This window comes from Schistocerca piceifrons, chromosome 1, assembly GCF_021461385.2.
Source record: "Schistocerca piceifrons isolate TAMUIC-IGC-003096 chromosome 1, iqSchPice1.1, whole genome shotgun sequence".
Classification (NCBI taxonomy): domain Eukaryota; kingdom Metazoa; phylum Arthropoda; class Insecta; order Orthoptera; family Acrididae; genus Schistocerca; species Schistocerca piceifrons.
In genome coordinates this window covers 796,308,562-796,331,677 of record NC_060138.1, presented here as the reverse complement: position 1 = coordinate 796,331,677, position 23,116 = coordinate 796,308,562, and the positions used below count along the sequence as shown (strand labels likewise).

The 23,116-nt window shown below is 40.5% G+C and overlaps 1 protein-coding gene across 1 annotated transcript in view; it reads right to left on the bottom strand.

Moving 5' to 3' along the window:
• The window catches only part of LOC124713594 (centrosomal protein of 290 kDa-like), a 189,970-nt gene that overhangs the window by 88,384 nt on the left and 78,470 nt on the right, over positions 1–23,116 (bottom strand). Inside the window, exons 15-17 of the mRNA XM_047242958.1 lie at positions 19,234–19,432; positions 12,661–12,903; positions 7,081–7,206 (exon numbers count right to left, since the gene is read on the bottom strand). Coding sequence (XP_047098914.1) covers positions 7,081–7,206; positions 12,661–12,903; positions 19,234–19,432 — 568 coding nt within the window. The remainder of the gene's footprint in view (positions 1–7,080; positions 7,207–12,660; positions 12,904–19,233; positions 19,433–23,116) is intronic.

Genomic DNA, 23,116 nt, shown 5'->3' with positions numbered 1-23,116 from the left:
AAAAAAAAAAAAAAAAAAAAAAAAAAAAAAAAAAAAAAAAAAAAAAAAAAAAAAAAAAATGGAAATAAAGCGAAAGTTATTAGAACTACCCGAAATGGTTGTTTAATAGGTGAAAGGAACTGTTTGTGAACTAGAAACAGTGGATTTTATAGCGGCGGTAGTGTTGAAAGCGGGGGAAAAAATTTTTTTGGTTATGGTTTGGAAGTGGGTTACGTATTATTGAGTATATATAGGCGGGATAAAATTGTATAGTAGATTACGGTAAAAAGGAGAAGGTGAATACAAAGTGAACCTACTGGCAAAAACAGAAAGAGAAAATAAGATGACAGAAAAGATTTCGAAATGCAACAGTGACAATAACAAACGTGATTTTGGGTTCAAATTAATGATATGAATATAATAGAGGGAAACATTCCACGCGGGAAAAATATATTTAAAAAACAAAGATGATGTGACTTACCATACGAAAGCGCTGGCAGGTCGATAGAAACACAAACAAACACATACATACACACAAAATTCTAGCTTTCGCAACCAATGGTTGCTTCGTCAGGAAAGAGGGAAGGAGAAGGAAAGACGAAAGGATGTGGGTTCTAAGGGAGAGGGTAAGGAGTCATTCCAATCCCAGGAGCAGAAAGACCTACCTTAGGGGGAAAAAAGGAAAAAAGGACAGGTATACACTCGCACACACACACATATCCATCCGCACATACACAGACACAAGCAGACATTTGTAAAGGCAAAGAGGTTGGGCAGAGATGTCAGTCGAGGTGGAAGTACAGAGGCAAAGATGTTGTTGAAAGACAGGTGAGGTATGAGCGGCAGCAACTTGAAATTAGCGGAGATTGAGGTCTGGCGGATAACGAGAAGAGAGGATATAATGAAGGGCAAGTTCCCATCTCCGGAGTTCTGACAGGTTGGTGTTAGTGGGAAGTATCCAGATAACCCGGACGGTGTAACACTGTGCCCAGATGTGCTGGCCGTGCACCAAGGCATGTTTAGCCACAGGGTGATCCTCATTACCAACAAACACTGTCTGCCTGTGTCCATTCTTGCGAATGGACAGTTTGTTGCTGGTCATTCCCACATAGCAAACTTCACAGTGTAGGCAGGTCAGTTGGTAAATCACGTGGGTGCTTTCACACGTGGCTCTGCCTTTGATCGTGTACACCTTCCGGGTTACAGGACTGGAGTAGGTGGTGGTGGGAGGGTGCATTAGACAGGTTTTACACCGGGGGCGGTTACAAGGGTAGGAGCCAGAGGGTAAGGAAGGTGGTTTGGGGATTTCATAGGGATGAACTAAGACGTTAAAACCACGTAGATCAACACCTTCAACCCATTACATGCAGTCTCCCATCCATCATCAAAGACACCAACCACTTTCTCGAACGCCGGGATCCTTACCCAATCTATTACCCCTGGAAACCATCCTTGTAACCATTGATGCCACTTCCTTATACACAAATAATCCGCACGTCCAGGGCCTCGCTGTGATGGAGCACTTCCTTTCACGCCGATCACCTGCCACCCTACCTAAAACCTCTTTCCTCATTACCTTAGCCAGCTTCATCCTGACCCACAACTTCTTCACTTTTGAAGGCCAGGCATACCAACAATTAAAGGGAACAGCCATGGGTCGCTTAGAGGAAGCCTTCTTGGTTACCCAGGCCTGCCAACCCAAAATTTGGTACAGATTTATTTATGACATCTTCATGATCTGGACTCACAGTGAAGAAGAACTCCAGAATTTACTCTCCAACCTCAACTCCTTTGGTTCCATCAGATTCACCTGGTCCTACTCCAAATCCCATGCCACTTTCCTTGACGTTGACCTCCATCTGTCCAATGGCCAGCTTCACACGTCCGTCCACATCAAACCCACCAACAAGCAACAGTACCTCCATTATGACAGCTGCCACCCATTCCACATCAAACGGTCCCTTCCCTACAGCCTAGGTCTTCGTGGCAAACGAATCTGCTCCAGTCCGGAATCCCTAAACCATTACACCAACAACCTGAAAACAGCTTTCACATCCCACAACTACCCTCCCGACCTGGTACAGAAGCAAATAACCAGAGCCACTTCCTCATCCCCCAAAACCCAGAACCTCCCACAGAAGAACCACAAAAGTGCCCCACTTGTGACAGGATACTTTCCGGGACTGAATCAGACTCTGAATGTGGCTCTCCAGCTGGGATACGACTTCCTCAAATCCTGCCCTGAAATGAGATCCATCTTTCATGAAATCCTCTCCACTCCACTAAGAGTGTCTTTCCGCCGTCCACCTAACCTTCGTAACCTCTTAGTTCATCCCTATGAAATCCCTAAACCACCTTCCTTACCCTCTGGCTCCTACCCTTGTAACCGCCCCCGGTGTAAAACCCGTCCAATGCACCCTCCCACCACCACCTACTCCAGTCCTGTAACCCGGAAGGTGTACACGATCAAAGGCAGAGCCACGTGTGAAAGCACCCACGTGATTTACCAACTGACCTGCCTACACTGTGAAGCTTTCTATGTGGGAATGACCAGCAACAAACTGTCCATTCACATGAATGGACACAGGCAGACAGTGTTTGTTGGTAATGAGGATCACCATGTGGCTAAACATGCCTTGGTGCACGGCCAGCACATCTTGGCACAGTGTTACACCGTCCGGGTTATCTGGATACTTCCCACTAACACCAACCTGTCAGAACTCCAGAGATGGGAACTTGCCCTTCAGTACATCCTCACTTCTCGTTATCCGCCAGGCCTCAACCTCCGCTAATTTCAAGTTGCCGCCGCTCATACCTCACCTGTCTTTCAACAACATCTTTGCCTCTGTACTTCCGCCTCGACTGACATCTCTGCCCAACCTCTTTGCCTTTACAAATGTCTGCTTGTGTCTGTGTATGTGCGGATGGATATGTGTGTGTGTGTGTGCGAGTGTATACCTGTCCTTTTTTCCTTTTTTCCCCCTAAGGTAAGTCTTTCCGCTCCCGGGATTGGAATGACTCCTTACCCTCTCCCTTAAAACCCACATCCTTTCGTCTTTCCCTCTCCTTCCCTCTTTCCTGACGAAGCAACCATTGGTTGCGAAAGCTAGAATTTTGTGTGTATGTATGTGTGTGTGTGTGTGTGTGTGTGTGTGTGTGTGTGTGTGTGTGTGTGTGTGTTTCTATCGACCTGCCAGGGCTTTCGTATGGTAAGTCACATCATCTTTGTTTTTAAATATATTTTTCCCGCGTGGAATGTTTCCCTCTATTATGTTAAATAATTTAGTTAGATGTGAATGTGTTGAGGTGAACTTCTTTAGCCAGAAATTTACTACTTTATCTTTTCCAGGGGTTTTCTAATTGTGAGTAGAAGTAATTGCTTGGGTGACTTCATGTTGCAAAATTATCACTTCAGGCATTTGTGGTATCATCTTCTTTGTGTCTGTTTCTGCTTGTATCCACCGTGCATGCCTGTTATGCTGTACCGGGTTTGACCATATGTTGCTCTAGAAGTGTTCCATGTCTGTTATGTTTGGTGGATTGTGTATTTTAATGTGTGTGTTATCTATTGTCTGGTAAAATTTTTTTTGGTTTGTGTTGAATGTTTGGTTTTGTTTCCTTCTATTTTTACTTTTTTTGTATCTTCTAAGTCGTTTGGCCAATGCTTGTAATTTCTGCTTCTTTTTATCTAACTGCTCTATCGCTTCTTGTTGTGAGATTTTACCTAACCTTTTTCGTTTTTTGTCTGATATTTCATTTCTTATAAATTGTGTTAGCTGTCCAATGTCTTTTCTCAGTTTTTCTATTCTGATCTGTAGCCTGTGTTGCCATGCTGGTTTTGTGGGTTTCTTCTGTGTCTTGGTTGGTTCTGATCTCTGCCTAGTGTGCATATTTAGTGTAGTGAGTGCTCCTACATACATCAGTAGTTGTAACTCTTCCATAGTTGTATTTTCATTTATTTTGTTGTGTATGATTGTGTTGATAGTTGTTATTGTTGTTTCGACTTGTGGGTTATTTGGTGGTCTATGCAAGAATGGTCTAATGTCTGTATTTGTGTCTTTGTATTCTATATATGTCAGCTGAAATTTTTCTTCTATATCTAACATGTGTGTCAGTTCATGTTCTATTTGTGCTTGTTATTATTATTATTATTATTATTATTATTATTATTACTACTGATATTCCAGATTTTTTAGTGTGCCTGCGTGTTGATCTATAGTTCCTTTATAAATACAGTTTATCATAAATATATCTAAAAAAAATATTTCAAAAAAACTGAAAAGATTTAACAGTCAATGTTATCAACAGATGTGTGCATGTACACTACAACTCAGAAGAGATCAGATTTTACAGTTGCTTTTTACAGGAAATAAGAGAGATATATAACAAAAATTTAGAAGAAAATGCAAATTGTGTACTGTTCCCAGATTAATCATGCAAGGCTACCATAGGAATTCTGTCATTTACTGAAATCCCTCCTACCTCCTCCAAACAGATTGCAAAGTAATCCAGACAACACACTGGCCCAACTGTCAGCCAAAATGGAGGATTTGCCATAAACCAAGATCAAGAGTGCTTCTTACCAGGTTTATTTATTTATCATATGGCTTTTTGATACAATGAAAAAATACACAGAATGTAGAGCTTAATATTTGTGATATAAAATCTTGTGAACAAACATCTAGACCATTTATGTAATCTATCGACTTTGGAGCACCAGCAGGAAGTCTTCTGGCCTACCATCACCATATGATATTGTGGGGCGTCTTCTCTGATATGTCTGATGATTTTCCATTCTCAGCAATCACAAAGTGGGCCTGGTTGCTTACCCCATTTGTGTAAAAAATTAGCACGTCTATTGTTTTTGGTTCTAATTCAGTTTATCATTGACCATGTTTTGTGTGGCACATCATATCCAAGTGGTTTTTGGGTGATACACTTCATATTAATATTTTCATCTACATCTAGATCTACGTAGATATTCTGCAAGTCACCATACGGTGCTTGGCAGAGGTTACCATGTACCACTTTCCTGTTACACTCACAAACAGAACAAGGGAAATACGACCGCTACATGTCTCTGTATGGGCTGTAATTTCACTTGTATTATCTTTGTGGTCCTTACGCAAAATATATGTTGACGACAGTAGAATTGTTCTGTAATCAGCTTCAAATGTCAGTTTTCTAAATTTTCCCAATAGTGCTCCTTGAAAAAAATGTTCCCATTTCGAGTTCCCAAAGCATTTCTGTGCCATTTGCACATGGTTTGAACCTACTGGCAACAAATCTAGCAGCCTGCCCCAGAATTGCTTCAATGTTTTCCTTTAATCTGATCTGGTGCAGATCCCCAACACTCCCCAATCATTCGTCTTCCCTACCACAATCCTCACATGCTTGTTCCATTTAAAATCTCTGAGCTCATTATGGCCAGATATTTAAACTACATTACTGTGTCAAGGAGGACACTATTAATGCTGTATCCAAGCATTACAGGTTTGTTTTTCCTACTCATCCGCATTAACTTAAATATTTCTACATTTTGAGCTAGCTGCCATTCATCACACCAACTACAAATTTTGTCTGAGTCATCATGTATCCTCCTACAGTCACTAAAATTTGTTGTCCAGTCCATTCTTGAGACCATGCATTAGGAATGTTGAACTCATCTTCTACAGTGATCCTTACTGGTGTTGTTGGTGGTCATGTAGAGCATAGTCGGTTAAGGTTTGCATCATCAACATCTTGACGAACTGGTAAATTTTTACTATTGATGATCTTTTTGTACTCATTTGTAACAGCATTTATGCAGCAAAGTTGAGGGAATGCAATGTGGCTTAGTACTGGCAACCATACAGTAGGTGTTGATTTAATAATGCTAGTAATTATTCTCATGACGCTGTTTAGTTAGACATCTATCTTTTGTGCATATATGCTGTTTAGCCAAACCAGTGCACAATATTTGGCAGAAGAATGTAGGGTGGGTGCTTATGCTCCCTTGGTTGTACCACATAGCTTTTGAATGATGATGTTTCCTGTCTTCAATTTGTTGGCTGTTTTTGTTAGATGCTCTCTGAAAGCCAGAGTTCTATCAAGAGTTACCTCCATGCACTTTGGTGTTTTAGTATAAGTGAGTTTAGTGATTTCAAATTGTTATATTATTCACAGCATATAAAATGAATTTAGTTAAAATGTGATGTACAGTGACTTGAACATAAAACAGTGGTAATTATAAGACTTCTGAAGTAATGGTGCTTCTATACTCCTGTGAGTCTGAAATTAAAATAAATTTTTGTCCCTTTAGACAAAAAAGAGGTACTGATCTGCTCAACCACTGATTAAGGACACTAATCTGTACTATAACTAGTTTAACAACGCTGAGCTGTCTTGGATTTCTTACGGCCTCACTGCCCACGTACAACTGAGAAAACATTATTATTCCACTGACATATCATCACTGTCATGCACCAAAAAAAGCATAAAAACATCTTCCACTAATTACATCCACTGATCTATGTTCCTTGCCAAATATTTTCCAACAATAGCATGTCCCTTGCCAAATAAGATATTCCAATAAGAGCAACAGTAAAAGCAATCATATTGGAAATAAGAATGTTAGAAGCATTTTCTGATTCAACGTGATGTGGCAGGATGTCACTAATTGTGTGTTGAATAACATTTAGCCAATGACAGTATAAAAGTTCTTACAAATATCATTCTCATTGTTGTTGTTGTTGTTGTGGTCTTCAGTCCTGAGACTGGTTCGATGCTGCTCTCCATGCTACTCTATCCTGTGCAAGCTTTTTCATCTCCCAGTACCTACTGCAACCTACATCCTTCTGAATCTGCTTAGTGTATTCATCTCTTGGTCTCCCTCTACGATTTTTACCCTCCACGCTGCCCTCCAATACTAAATTGGTGATCCCTTGATGCCTCAGAACATGTCCTACCAACCGATCCCTTCTTCTGGTCAAGTTGTGCCACAAACTTCTCTTCTCCCCAATCCTATTCCTATCATTCTCATATCTGCACTAAAACAGCTAAAATATTTACCTGGGAATACAATCAAGAAATGAAAAATCATGTTCAATGTAAGTTACTTACTCCAATTACAATCTTTAATTTCTCAGCAAGCTGTTTAATAATTTCTGACGCCATCTCCAATGAAGAAAGAGGACTAGCATCAACTGGAGTCTGTTGGAGCAACAAAAGACGTTGATGCATGGCTTCCTGTTAGGAAAAAAAATTGCACATCAAGACCTGGAGATATATATACAGACCATTTCAAATATAGGTAGTTATTCACATAATGTGACAAACAAATATTAATAGTGTAGCTACCAGATGGATTTGTAGGTATACTCTATCTTTGGGTATCATCAACAACAAATGACTGGTGTTCACCAATAAGCTTGCAGGTATAAAAATCCATTTATTAGAAGGTATAGCAAAGAGGATAAAGTCTGAATTAAGACAGAAGTAGAATGACACAGATGATGTCACAAGTAGAATTGAAGCAAACTAGGAAAAACTGAAAAGAAATTATTTAAAATTTCAGAACTCACTATAAGTGCCTAACAGGTGCGGCGGATTGCAGAAATCTCTCGCTAGGTCCTGAAATATGTTTGTGGATCGTATGTCTGTGGACAAGTCACAGATCACAGTGAACGATCACTGAATGTTTGGAATGCAATCTGATGGACTGCACATCTGTGGACAAATTACAGCTCGCAGTGAACGATTGTGAGTGCAATCTGACGAATCACATATAACATGTGATGGTATAGCTGCCTGGATGTAATATGTTTCTCTGGATATTCAGTGATGTTATGCAGTTTTATTTCTTTTTCTATGCTCATATAGAGTAAGAACTTTGCATTAGAATTTACAGTCATTCAGGGAGCACAAATCACTCTGAAAAGTAAAGTGGAAGCTGGTGTTACTGTTGACAGAAAAAAAAAAAATCCCAACATCCAAGAACGAGTTGTGCAAGACGAACAAAAGTTGGTAGTTCTGTTTTCACATCTGAAAGATGATGTCTATTCAGATTTTAAGCCAGTAGCACCACTAAAAGGATGAAAATCAGGTTTGTATTAAATAAGCACTGTAATGGTCATGAGCATTAGTTACCTTTGAAACTGGACACAGTTAATAGATGGTAGTAAAAAATGCCTTTTAGATGACAAAGATGCCATTATCGACAGCTCAAAGAGTTTAAACAAGGTTGTGTAACAGGGCTATGAGAAACTGGATGTTTCTTCTGCGATACTGCAGAAATACTGAGCAGAAATGTACCCACTGTACATGACTGCTATCAGTGCTGAGCCATAAAAAGCTATGATCATAAGACGACCACATTCCAGACAGCCACGTGGCACTACCAAGAGGGAAGACCGTTCTGTTCGGCATATGACTGTGGGGCATCGTACTGCATCTGCAGCAGCAATTCAAGCAGCAGCTGACACCACACTGGCACAATGAACTGATACAAATCAGGATAGCTCCAAGCCAGATGCCCTGTAGCTTGCATTCAACTCTCAGCTCAAATCACCACCATTTGCGACTTCAGTGATGTCAAGCATGAGCTTAATGAAGGGCTGTTGTGTTTTCTGATGAAAGACAGGTCTGCCTCAGTGCAGGTGATGGTCTTGTATTGGTTAGGAGGAGGACAGGTGAGCACCTGCAACCAATCTGTCTGCAGCCAAGACACACTGGACCTACCACTGGAGTTATGGTCTGGAGTGCGGTTTCATATGACAGCAGGAGCACTCTCGTGGTTATCCCAAGCACCGTGATTCGAACTGTTGTGCTGTCATTCATGAACAGCATTTCAGGGTGTGTTTTCCAACAGGATAATGTTTGCCCTCAAACTGCTCTTATGACTCAATATGCTCTGCGGAGTGTCGACATGTTGCCAGATCCGTCTCCAGTCTAGCACATATGGGACATCATTGGATGACAATTCCAGTGTCATCCACAATCAAAATTAACTGTCCCTGCATTGACAGACCAAGTGCAACAGGCACAGAATTGCATCCTACAAACTGACATCCAGCACCTGTACAGCACAATGCATGCACCTTTGCATGCTTGCATTCAACTTTCTGGCAGTTACACAGGTTGTTAATGTGCCAGCCTTTCACATTTGTAATGGCTTTTCTTGCACATACATTAACATTTGAACTTGCGATGTTAATCGCTGAAATGTGTTACCCAGGCACATTTATTCCTAAAATTTCATTACTCTGCACTAATTATTTCTTGGTGTTGGGATTCTTTTTCCATCAGAGTTCATGTAAAAACAGTGGTATCCTCAGATTTTGCAGTAATTAGCATTTTGAATCTAGTGCTGTCAGAGTAGAAATTAATGCAAAGTTCATAAATACAGGACCATGTGATGATTTTTTGGTTTTTTATGACACAACTAGAAACATTATTAAAGATTTCAACTTCTCAGCAGAAAGAGATAAGAGTAAATGGAGATTTTAAATGGATATTTCAAATATGGTAAGGAAAGTTCTGGCAGAATGTAGGAATCAAAGAAAATGTAGGAGTAAAGGGGACCACTCACTGAATAGTAGAGGTGTTGTGTCTCTTACAGGCACACTAAGAGAATGAATACTTTGCTAGCTTTCGGATGAATCCTTTAACAAGGTGGAGTGTACAGACACACACACACACACACACACACACACACACACACACACACACACACACACACATTGTGCTGGCAAATCACACAGTCAAAACTGTGTGTTCAGTCGGCACAATGTGGCAAAATTATGTATTAAGTTGAGATTTTAATATAAATGTTCAGGTCATACTTGCTCTGCAGCTGTACTTCAGTCTCTTGTCATTTAGTATAATCTAACTCCCTCTCATACAATTTACAACAAGAGTAATGTGAACCAGCTGTACTGCATTTGATGACATTTCAATAATTCATAAGCACTGTGTAAATACTTGCAGATAAACTAAATGACTAATTTAAAAAAATACAAATTGACTACTTAACACATTAAGGACCAGACAGTTTTGTTCGAACTTACCACAGAGGCCAGTTATTGTGTGCTGCCTGACTTGCATGCAGCCCACATAAAATAGCTGTCTTGCAGGTTCTCTGGTCTCCTTTCAGTACCATCAGTAGTCTATACATAACAGTTTTTTTTTCTTTTTTGCTATTGTCTCTCTGCATCTACCCATAAATAAATTTGTATCATCTTATTTTATACTTTTGGTGTTTGAAAAGAAAACATTTCTTCGCATTATGAAACAATAATTTTTAATGCAGGCAGAAAATTTTTGTAAACTATTACTGTGATGTAGTTGTAAATTTCATGTACATATAATCATCATAACCCACCAGCTAGATGTCTTATTCACACCCTTTGTGTACCAGTTGATTTTAGAGTGCAATTAATGTTCTATTCTACTGATCGTATTACATTCAAACTTAGAAATCCTACACACAAGAGATTCTGGTAGTTCTTCAATGTGTGGTACTTCATGAAGCACATTTCCCTGTGAAAAGGTACCTTGCATAATGAGCAGTGGGTTTCCTTCCTCAAGTTAGGTGCACTGAAATGTTGCCGGAGTTGGACTGATATTTCTTGATCCCTGATCCAAAAGCTGCCTCCAGTTTGTGTTTCTTCATATCCTCTGAGTCTTTGAAGATGGTCCTGTTTAAGATGTTCAAGATGTAGGAGTTTTCCTGGGGTCTCTGTCTTCTCTTTCGTTGTCCCCTTAGCATTCACTTCTGGCTGCTGCATTGATACAACAGGAATGACTTGTTCTTCATCTTCTTTTCATGGGTTTATGTTCTATACACCATGAAAGCAATGATTAGCACAAGCTGATCAGCCAGAGGACTGCCTTCTTGCTCCATTTGACAGTCTTTCTCAGGACACAGTCGTAGAACAAATACTGGGCTGCTCTGTCCTCACCCTTCATGTAGTTACTGTTCTGAAGGATACAATCAGGCTTCTTCATAACACCTCTCTAGCTTTCTACACTCTTCATCATAGCTGGATGTACACTGCTAACCATTTGCCCCATCTGCTTGTCTTTCCAACCTTGTAAAACCATATCTCCTTTCCAGCTGTACATGCTTTCTCCTCGCTTGAGATTGTTTACAGCAGTTGAAAACTCAGGTGAAAGTCTCCTATTGGTCATTATTGTCCCACAGACCCTACTCTTCCTTACATGCAGGTCTGTGTGTGTGTGTGTGTGTGTGTGTGTGTGTGTGTGTGTGTGTGTGTGTACTTAGAGATTTCATAGTTATCAAGATCATACAAGAGGTCAAATATACCGACACTAGCATCTATACTCTTCTTACTCCACACCTTGCCAGCTAATAGTTCAAACTTCACCCAACAGAGAATACAACTGGCAATACGCAAACAGAGATTTCTGTGCCCCGTCAGTCACCACTGGCTGCTGTAGTATGGAGATCTCCAGGACCCATCATCAATGTGTTAAGAAGTATTAATGAAACACGAACAAGAAAAATGTACACAACATAATTTGTGTAAATGAAAAATATGTTGTGAAACGTAACCAACAGTTCCCAAGAAAATTGTTTCAAAACAAGTTTAATAAATTACAATTCTCATTTTTTTCTAATTTAATTTTTTTGCAAGCATTAGTGGACAGACAGACATCAACTGCCCCTGCTGCTAAACATAACAGTTCATTTTCCACAGCAGACCTTTATGAGAGTGGCATTAAAAATACTGGATGACACTGCTTGATAAAATGCTCATGTCTGGCAGGGTTGAAGAGAGCAATCCATCACTAGTATGCTGGGGCCTTAAGAAGGAAGACACACACAGGACGAAAATTATATCCAGGGCAAGATGTATGAAATTATCAAACAGAAAAGGTGAAAGTATTCTGTAAGAATGAAATTCAATGCACAAATATAAATGACAGAAATGTTCTGCCATGCTAAGTATCCTCTGCAATGCACTTCACAGAGGTTTGCAGAGTATGTATGTAGATGTTGATGCAAAAGAGCCAGGCATTCCTGCACTAGTATGCAACACATCATCCTCAATGTGCTGCAATGTCATAACATGCCTGCCATACCAAATAACAGTGGAATTGAAAGATGAATTTATTGGTACCTGGTAGGAATCTTTTGCAGTATTTTGATGCTGAAAATGTGGATTTGTAAGAAGAACTGTTGCAGGGGGGAGAGACCCATGTTTGAATACTGATAAGAAGAAACAAGTTATCTTTCTCTCTCTGTCATGATGAATAAGGTGTAGTTTTGAAACACTAAATAGATAGCAGAACATCAATCACCAGTGCTACATAAGATGATCTCCTCAATAATCACCTTCACCATGTAAACATTAATAGCTGACAAGGGCTGCTGAGTGCCAACTTTTTATGCTGCTAGTAATTCAAAACTACTTATATCACATGAAAAGAGAACTTCATCAACTGTTGAAAAATGAGTTTTTAACATAGCTTACTTCCAGGAAAAATACTTATTTTCAAGATGTATTCACACACTTCTAGTAAGCTGAAATACACATTACACTTCACGGGGATTTTACTGAGCTATGGCATTATTATACGCCCTAGGTAAATAAAGGATTTGCCACATAAGCTATAACACAGATTTTTATTTGAAACAGCTCCAGAGTTGTCAAGTTAAATACATGTAACATAGTGTACCTGTTGATGATTCAACTGCATAATCTCATGCCGCACTTTTATATCACTTTCGGAATTCCACATTTTTTTAACATCTGTTGGAGATGGAACATCAGCACATTTCTTTAGAGCACCTTGCCTTGAATTTGCTAGGCACTGACCATAAAGCAGACCTAACTGATGCCGTGCCATGCAATAGCCTTCTTCCAACTGCTCAACAGTGTGGGACAATTGAGACAAATGCTTTTCTTGAACTTCATAATCCTAAAACAAACAGAGCAAGTTAGTGAGATGGCATGTGCTAAACAATTTTATCACATCATGATAGCAGATAATCACTAAACAACGAAATTACAATTCAATGGAACAGTAAAGGCAGTCATTTTACTGATCAAACTATATCCATTAACAAGAACCAAATACACAACTTGTTCAGTACTCTTCATATATTTGTAAATACACTCCTGGAAATGGTAAAAAGAACACATTGACACCGGTGTGTCAGACCCACCATACTTGCTCCGGACACTGCGAGAGGGCTGTACAAGCAATGATCACACGCACGGCACAGCGGACACACCAGGAACAGCGGTGTTGGCCGTCGAATGGCGCTAGCTGCGCAGCATTTGTGCACCGCCGCCGTCAGTGTCAGCCAGTTTGCCGTGGCATACAGAGCTCCATCGCAGTCTTTAACACTGGTAGCATACCGCGACAGCGTGGACGTGAACCGTATGTGCAGTTGACGGACTTTGAGCGAGGGCGTATAGTGGGCATGTGGGAGGCCGGGTGGACGTACCGCCGAATTGCTCAACAAGTGGGGCGTGAGGTCTCCACAGTAAATCAATGTTGTCGCCAGTGGTCGGCGGAAGGTGCACGTGCCCGTCGACCTGGGACCGGACCGCAGCGACGCACGGATGCACGCCAAGACCGTAGGATCCTACGCAGTGCTGTAGGGGACCGCACCGCCACTTCCCAGCAAATTAGGGACACTGTTGCTCCTGGGGTATCGGCGAGGACCATTCGCAACCGTCTCCATGAAGCTGGGCTACAGTCCCGCACACCATTAGGCCGTCTTCCGCTCACGCCCCAACATCGTGCAGCCCGCCTCCAGTGGTGTCGCGACAGGCATGAATGGAGGGACGAATGGAGACGTGTCGTCTTCAGCGATGAGAGTCGCTTGTGCCTTGGTGCCAATGATGGTCGTATGTGTGTTTGGCGCCGTGCAGGTGAGCGCCACAATCAGGACTGCATACGACCGAGGCACACAGGGCCAACACCCAGCATCATGGTGTGGGGAGCGATCTCCTACACTGGCCGTACACCACTGGTGATCGTTGAGGGGACACTGAATAGTGCACGGTACATCCAAACCGTCATCGAACCCATCGTTCTACCATTACTAGACCGGCAAGGGAACTTGCTGTTCCAACAGGACAATGCACGTCCGCATGTATCCCGTGCCACCCAACGTGCTCTAGAAGGTGTAAGTCAACTACCCTGGCCAGCAAGATCTCCGGATCTGTCCCCCATTGAGCATGTTTGGGACTGGATGAAGCGTCGTCTCACGCGGTCTGCACGTCCAGCACGAACGCTGGTCCAACTGAGGCGCCAGGTGGAAATGGCATGGCAAGCCGTTCCACAGGACTACATCCAGCATCTCTACGATCGTCTCCATGGGAGAATAGCAGCCTGCATTGCTGCGAAAGGTGGGTATACACTGTACTAGTGCCGACATTGTGCATGCTCTGTTGCCTGTGTCTATGTGCCTGTGGTTCTGTCAGTGTGATCATGTGATGTATCTGACCCCAGGAATGTGTCAATAAAGTTTCCTCTTCCTGGGACAATGAATTCACGGTGTTCTTATTTCAATTTCCAGGAGTGTATTTTTTGACCTAAAATAGAGTAAATTCACTTGGATTTACCAAGAGGCACATTCTCTTACATAAACATTAATCACATTTACTGACTTTCATCAACAGGAGTTCATCCATTTGATGAAAGAGAGGGAATAGTTGGACCAATAAGTCCTCTAATAGTGGATGAACAACATGTGTGATGGTTTTGAGGTTCCATTGGTTGAAACATATAATCTCAGCTTCCAAATATTGAGGAAAAGCTGAATAGGAACTTTAACACTGCCGAAGGATTGGTGAGCACAGAACTGCCTTTCCTTATGGAAATTCAAGTGCCACATTTCAACGCACAGTCACAAGTGATAAGGAATGTGAATGCCTTCGTGAAGATAAACAGCTGCCACTGAAATATGGTTCTGAAGAAAGACAAATCAATGACAGCAGTGATGCATCACAGAATGTATTCCACAAGATGCTAAAAGAACTGGGGTAATATCTTAATCCATCATGTTCAAATGTTGCTGACAACTCATTTACACTGGTAGAGACAGGTGCAAGGCAGGTGCATCTTGCTTAATGACAGACAAGATATGACCAATTGCAATGAGTTCAGGTGATACAGCTGTCACACAGGTTCTCTCAGATTTGTGGAATGTTCCTCAAAACTTTCTGACATAATTCAGGAGTTTTTGTATGTTCGTCCTTGTTGCACATGGTTATGAGGACTTCTGCTGTTCAGTATGAAATGAAAATTAAAACACCTGCAGCAATTGTTTCTGTATTTAATTTATTTACATGACACTATCACTTCATTCATCAACCAGCAAGTCATTCGTTGATGAACAAAGGGATAGCGTTACGTAAATCAGAGATCTATGGACACCAGTTATTTAATATGACTGCACCTGACATTGGATTCCTCCAAATTTACATTGGCCATGGAGCCTGAAGATAGTGTAATAGAACACCAAAACTGTTTGTGTAAACAGATTAAATGCAAAAGAGATGGCTGCAGGTGTTTTAATTTTCATTTCATATATCAAGAGTTGTGCAAAGGCTTTTTGAAACTGCAGTTGCATGCAGGTTACTGAAGGTGAACAAACAGATGAAGCCAATTTAACTGTACATTACTGTATCACTGTATTGTGAGAAACAATGGCAAATGGATCAAGAGCCCTATTTCATATCACATAAGCCACTCCCACACAAGATGACTTCTCTCTTGTTGGGAAACAAGATGAGTCACTTCTTGTAGTTTTCACATAATCATCCCCTGCCATCATCATGTACCAACACAAAGTGTAGGTCATCGGCCATGACAGTCTTCTTCCCACGCTTTAATCACTGAAAGATGATGACGTTTCTGACTGCATGCCAACATGCATCCTGTCAATCTTGATGCATAAAGAGATGTGCTGACCTGTATAGAGTAATTTGCTTATTAAGATGTCTTCTGTAATGTGTACACTGTCACATTTGGTGCAGAAAGAGATATGTTAAAGTCTAGAGTAATTTGCTTATTAAGATGTCTTATGGAATGTGTACCAGCACCCTAAGTTGAAACACTTTCTCCCATGTAATAAGCACTGTCTTTTCTGAAATATGAAATGAGTCATTAACTCATGGTATTTTTGTCCAGAGAACTTGAAAGACATCATTTTTAAACCTCTCTATAAGATAGTTGCCACGAAAGATATCGATAACTACCAACCACTTTCGTTACTGACGTCTCTTCCTAAAATTTATCAGGAAGTGATGTAAAACAGCTTTCCACCTGAGCAAAAATGACATCCTCAGTAAATTGCAGTTTGGATTTCAGAAGAATTGCTGAATTGAGAACATCATTTTAATATTCACTCACCAAATTTTACAAGTATTAAATAACAAAACAGCATTGGCTGATATTTTCTGTGACTTATCTAATGCATCTAATCGTGTGAATTACCATTTTCTCCCAGATAAACTGAGGTTTCATGGAATTGATGGTACAGGCAACTACAGGGTACCATCATATCTAACCAAAAGATTCCAAAAAGTTGTATTCAATAATTTAACTAAAATAAGCAAAAAAATATTCTTCTGAACGGAGAAACATCACCTATAGATTTCCACATAGCTCAGTTGTAGGTTCAAGATTGTCTCTTATATTTGTAAATGACCTTCAGTCTAATATACAACAAAGAGAATTAATTATTTTTGCAAATGACTAATATCGTAACCAATCAAAACATATATACGGCAATGGAAGAAACTGTAAATAATGTTCTTAAAAGTATTATGGAGTAGTTATCTGCATATGATATTCAGTCCTGCACATTAGAGGTATTACACCAATTATAAGTGTAGCATTTGGTAAGGAAATAATAACTGAGTTGCTGTCCTCAAATTTTATTGGTGTCCATGTTAAAGACAATTTAAACTGGAAAGAGAGACACTCTGGAACTTGTAAATCAACTTAGTTCAGCCACATTTGCGCTTTGAATCATTGCAAATCTTGAGGACAGACAAATCAGTAAGATAACATATTTTGTGTATTTTCATTCAGTCATGTCATTTAGAACAATGTATTGAGGCAAATCATTTTTAAGAGAGAAAGTATTCATTGCTCAAAATCACAGTGTAAGAATAAAATGTGATACCCACCCACAAACATAATGTAGACACCTGTTCAAGGAGTCAGGCAATCTAACTACTCCTTTACAGTATATTTATTCCCCATGACATTTACTCAAAATAACCCATTACAGCTCTCAAGGAACAATGATGTACATAATTACAATACCAGACAAAAAAAATTACATTCATTATTCAATATTAAGGCTGTCTTTCACACAAAAAGAAGTGCAAATGCTGCCATCAAAATTTTTGATCACTTACTCAATAACAAAAAATGTCTAACAGCCAAGATAAATTTGAAAACATACCAAAAAAGTTTCTCCTTGACAACTTTTCCTATTATGTAGACAACTTTATATTTTTGTAATGTGTAAAGAGTGAAGAGTAGGAATTGCTACTTCACATCTGTATTTTAAAAAATGAAAAAATAAATAAATCCACTTGTAAATGGTCAGCATGTAGTCATATTTACACAAGAATATGCAATGCAAATGTAAGGTGACTCGTTCCATGTCATTATGATTCATCACACAAGTGATCCACAGAACAAAAAACTAACTAACTAAAGTAGAAACTTATTTTATTCTGTGAGAAGCTCAGGTATAAATTCTACAACCTTGGAGAGTTACCACAATTGATCAGATGTATGCATTGTACAATGTTAATTCCTACTCAGGTAGCAGAGTTAAGTATACGGACCTTTCTTTAGGTACGTTTATTCTCCAAGGACTTCAAAGAAAATCCCATCATCTCTTAAATCATTTATCACACCTGATCATATAACAAATACAGAATGCCAGAATATTAAAATACTTGTAGTTAACTGCAGAACTGTACACATCCAAGTCCAAGTAAGGGCCTTTCTCCAAAAAAGAAGTCATCCCCACAAGGCACTATGAATTGAGAGTCTACATTATGATTGTGGGTGTGGACATTTTCATCACCATATGAAACATATCATGGAAGGAAAGATTATAGTCCCCTGGACGTAAAGTAAAGTAATAAGAGATGGAAAACATCCACCCCAGTAATTTTTTAAAGCAGAGAATGTTACAACACATACTGTTACAGTCTCGCAGAAAAATACATGTGAGGAAACTGACAGACAAAATTTAATGGCAATTCCTGTTTCCACATGAAGGATTCTGAATGAAGCTTAGAATAATTTCCACACTCAGGTCCTGGTTTAAGATCTGTCTAAAGCTCTGGATAAATATAAAGTCAACAAATGAATTCAAACTTTCCATCCAGTCTCTCACGAATCATTCTGATGTTAAAACTGAAAAAACAAACAGAAAGCAAAAATTAAAAAGATCAACATTTAAAACATTCAGAAGACCCTACTAGCCATCTGATGGTAGCCACTGTACACACTTACAAATGAGAGATATTATGCACTTCAGGTGCTGGGCGACAATTTAGACTACTCAGAGTGAAATGGCAACAGAGACTGGTGGAATTTATAATAGTTTCTACATAATTAGCCAGTTGAAATACATACCAGATTCTGATACAATTTCTGATAATTTTTAGATAATTGGTCCCTTTCAGAGTTCACATTTACCAAGAATTTTTGATAAAGCAAGCAGTTGTTGGTGAGTGGAATACAAAGCAGATAAAAGAATGGATGCACAAAATTAATAAATGACATCCCTAACATCCATTTATAGCATGAACTTGGAAAGTACTCTATGCTTGAACATGGTGACATGTCTGGTGAAAAAGGATGCTCTCCCACAGAACAAAGATATATACATAGAGGTATGAATTACCTCTACAAATACGTGACTAGCTTGAATAATTTTTCACTGACAGGATCCAGTTTTTTTATAACAAATAACAAATATTCAACACCCAGTGGATGTAATTTCCCAGTTTTACAATGATAACTGTAAAAAGGGAGATATATGTACTGGAGAAAGAGAGATTCTAAATTGACTTTTAATAGTGGCTTACTGCCTTCCCGACATCACTTTTCGGCCACAATAATGACTGCTGCACACATTTCTGATTTACAAATTCTATTATGTAAACCATGACACATTCCTCTTTCTTATTTCCTACAATTTTATTAGCAAATTTTGTTTTAGAAATTTTAGGGAAAAAATTAATGAAAAACACTCACATTTAAAACCTTGAGTAACTGGATATTGAGCTTCGCTATGATTTCAGCACTTGAAAGTGGCATTTTACGAGGTTCAGTTTCACATATAATGAAGTTATCAGTCTCTTCAGGTGTTTCAAGGGCTGCCAGTTTGTTATGTAATTCATCCACCTTCAACAAAGCTTTCTGAAGTTCCTTATAATTTTTCTGGTCCTCACGCCTGTGAACATGCACTACATTTATTTTACTATGGCCAACAGAACACAAGCACTGTAATAACATACACAATACTTATTTTGGAAAAATAAGTTCTTCAAATAATTTTTATTGACTATGACACTGCTCTACATGTCAACAACAACAACAATGATATTATGACTATCTTGGGCACTGAATGCAGTTTTCATCACTTGTTACACATCCACATAAAAATTATTTCACTTTAAATAATGGAAGAAGTGAAGTTAATAATTCACCATACAGTCAAGGGGTATAAATGTACACTAACAGGACTGAAAATACTGCTAAGAGTTTAGATGATGTCTTTCTTCATATCTAACAGAATACACATACACTGATCAGCCAGAACATTATGAGCACCCACCTAATAGCCAGTATGCCCACATTTGGCTTGGGAAACAGTGGCAACACATCACAGCAGAGAAGCAATGAGGCCTTGGTAGGTCACTGGAGGGAGTTGGCACCACATCTGCACACACAAGTCACCTGATTCCCGTAAATTCCGGGGGAGGTAGGCAATGAGCTCTGACACCATGTTCAATCACATCCCAGATCGGGCTCAGATCTGGTGAGTTATGGGGGCCAGCACACCAGCACATCAATTGGAACTCACCACTGTATTCCTTGAACCACTCCGTCACACTCCTGGCCTTGTGGCATGGCGCGTTGTCTTGTTGAAAAATGCCACTGTTGTCAGGAAACATGAGCATCATGATCTGCAACCAGTGTATGATACTCCTTGGCTGTCATAGTGCCTTGCACAAGCTCCACTGGACCCCTGGACGCCCACATGAATTTTCCCCGGAGCATAATGGTGCCACTGGCAGCTTGTCTCCGCCTCGCAGTACAGCAGTGAAGGAGCTGCTGCCCTCGAAGATGATGGATTCACGCCATCGGCATCAAATCATCCAACACTCTGTCACTGCAGCAACATCCAGTGCTGATGGTCATGTGCCCATTTCAGTCATAGTTGCCATTGTCATGGTGCTAACATTGGCACATGCGTGGGTCATTCGCTGCAGAGGCCCATCGTTAGGAGTCTTCAGTGCACTGCGTGCTCAGACACACTTGTACTCTGCCAGCACTGAAGTCTGGTGTTACTTCCATAACAGTTAACTGCCTGTTCTGTTTTCCCAGTCTGCCCAGCCTACAATGCCTGGCATCTGTAATGAGGAGTGGCTGCTCAAACCCATGATATCTGGATGTGGTTTCACCTTGGTTTTGCCATGTGTTGAAGACACTCATTGCAGCACTCCTTGAGCACCCAATAAACTGTGCAGTTTCCAAAATGCTCATGCTGACTCTCTGAGCCATCACAAATTGCCCTCGGTCAAACTCAGACAGATGGCACACCATCCCCATTTCACACATGGACAGCATGCTCACTGATACTACATGCACCAATAGTGTGTCTGACCAACAGTCATTCGTCACCAGGTGACACCTTGACGGGTTTATATCTAGGTCAGTGGTTATAAAGTTCTGGTTGATCAGAGTACACATACACACACACCTGCACCTGCTTGGACACACTGTCCTGGCTACATTTTACAACCACTGTAGCTCAACTAGGGTGATGGGATGTACTGGGAGGAGTAGGTGAGGGGATAACAGAGGCATGGATTGGGAGTTACAATTACAGGGAAGGATTGCTGATGGCTGCGAGATAGAGACATCAATTTGATGGGAGAGGAAAGAGGTACCAGTGAGCTCATTCTGGTGCAGGAAGGAACAGTTGTGTCTGCATGTGATGCGTAATGATGCGAATTGAACTGGGAGACAGTGCGGATAGAACACAGGTAGAGGAAGACTGCAGAGAGAAGGGTCTGAATGTACATTTAGTGAAGCAGGAGCTGAGTGGAAAGTGATGGAAATAAGTGTAGGGAAAGGTTAGTGGAGATTGAGGTCATGAGGTTTGTGGGACCAAAGGATGTGTTGTAAGGATGACTGTCATCTCCGTTACTCAGCAAAACTATTACTATGGAGGGGCGTTTGTGAAGAAGTCATTAAAGTTGGGTTAAAGTTGAGCACATTATTCTCAATAGTGCGTTCTGCCACTGGGTGGTCAACTCTGCTCTTGGTCACAATTTGATGGTGACCATTCAGTTGAAGTGACACCTAGTTAGTGGTTATGCCCACATAAGTGGCTGGACATAAGTCACAACAGAGCTGGTATATTACTTGACTGCTTTCACAAGTAGCTCTTCCTCTTTTGGGATATGATATGCAAGTGACAGGACTGAAATAGGATGTTCTGGATGGGTGGATAGAAAAAGTGTTGCGCCTGTGTTGCACAGGGATATGATCCTGTGGAAAAAGCTTGGTAGTGGTTGCTGTATCAGGATGGCCTACATTTCCAAGAGAGGGTGGATAGCAGAATATCACATTGGGAAGGATGGAAAGTATTGTTAGCAGAATATTCGTAATTTTCAGACACAATGATAAATAGTCAAAGCGATGGCAGTGAATATGATTAAGTTGTTCCAGTCATGGATTATCTTTAGAAAAGAGGGATGCTCTTTTGCAGCTGATCATGAGGGCAGTTGGAGGATTAAGAACATATGTGGATACCTCAAAGAAATCTTTTTATGGGCTATATATGGAATGTATTGCCTGTATGTAAACAGCTTGGTAAGATTAGTATTTTATCCATCCTCAGCAACTGTAGTCCTATGTAATGAAATAATAAGCAACCAGTAAGACTTTCAACATGCTGGGCAAACGAATGCTCATAACTGCAGATATGGCACCCGCAGGTGGCCTGATCTTCTGGAAGAGACTCTGTAGTGTGAAAAGGATGGTGGCTGTCAAAACTGAGGTACTGTTGGTGGTTTATGGGCTTGATGAGAACAGACCTTCGCATGGCACCATCAGAGGGATGACGTTCAAAATCCAGGAAGATGATTCAGTGGGCTGAAGAGGGCCAGGTAATGTGGGTGAAAAGGGAGAGGTTATGGCTGTGAAGGAATGAGTATAGAGTATTTGGCCCTGGGTTCTCGTCTTGAATCAACCTCAACCAGATGGTAGGTTTAGGACCTTGCTTGGGTGGCTAAGTAATGGGGCAGAGGTGCTAGAGCGATGGCAAAGGCAGTGGTTTGTGTCTTGGATATGGGAAGCAAGCCTATAGGTGATGGGTTGGAGACATTGGTAAACAAGAGACAAGATTATTTCTTGGGTGCACAGCAATCAGCTAAAATGGTGTTCCCAAAGTGGTTAAGTTCATGGATTTCTGGAGGCTTGGAGAAGTTAAATGTAGGGCACTTTGAATTTGACAATGCTAGGCATGTGAGACAGCACGTAGATGCTAGAAAGTGACTATCTGTCACTGTATCTTCATCTTTCCTATTACACTACTGGCCATTAAAATTGCTACACCACAAAGATGACGTGCTACAGACACGAAATTTTAAGTGACAGCAAGAAGATGCTGTGATACGAAAATGATTAGCTTTTCAGAGCATTCACACAAGGTTGACGCCGGTGGCGACACCTACAACGCGCTGACATGAGAAAAGTTTCCAACCAATTTCTCATACACAAAGAGCAGTTGACCAGCGTTGCCTGGTGAAACGTTGTTGTGATGCCTGGTGTAAGGAGGAGAAATGCGTACCATCACATTTCCGACTTTGATAAAGGTCAGATTGTAGCCTATTGCGATTGCGGT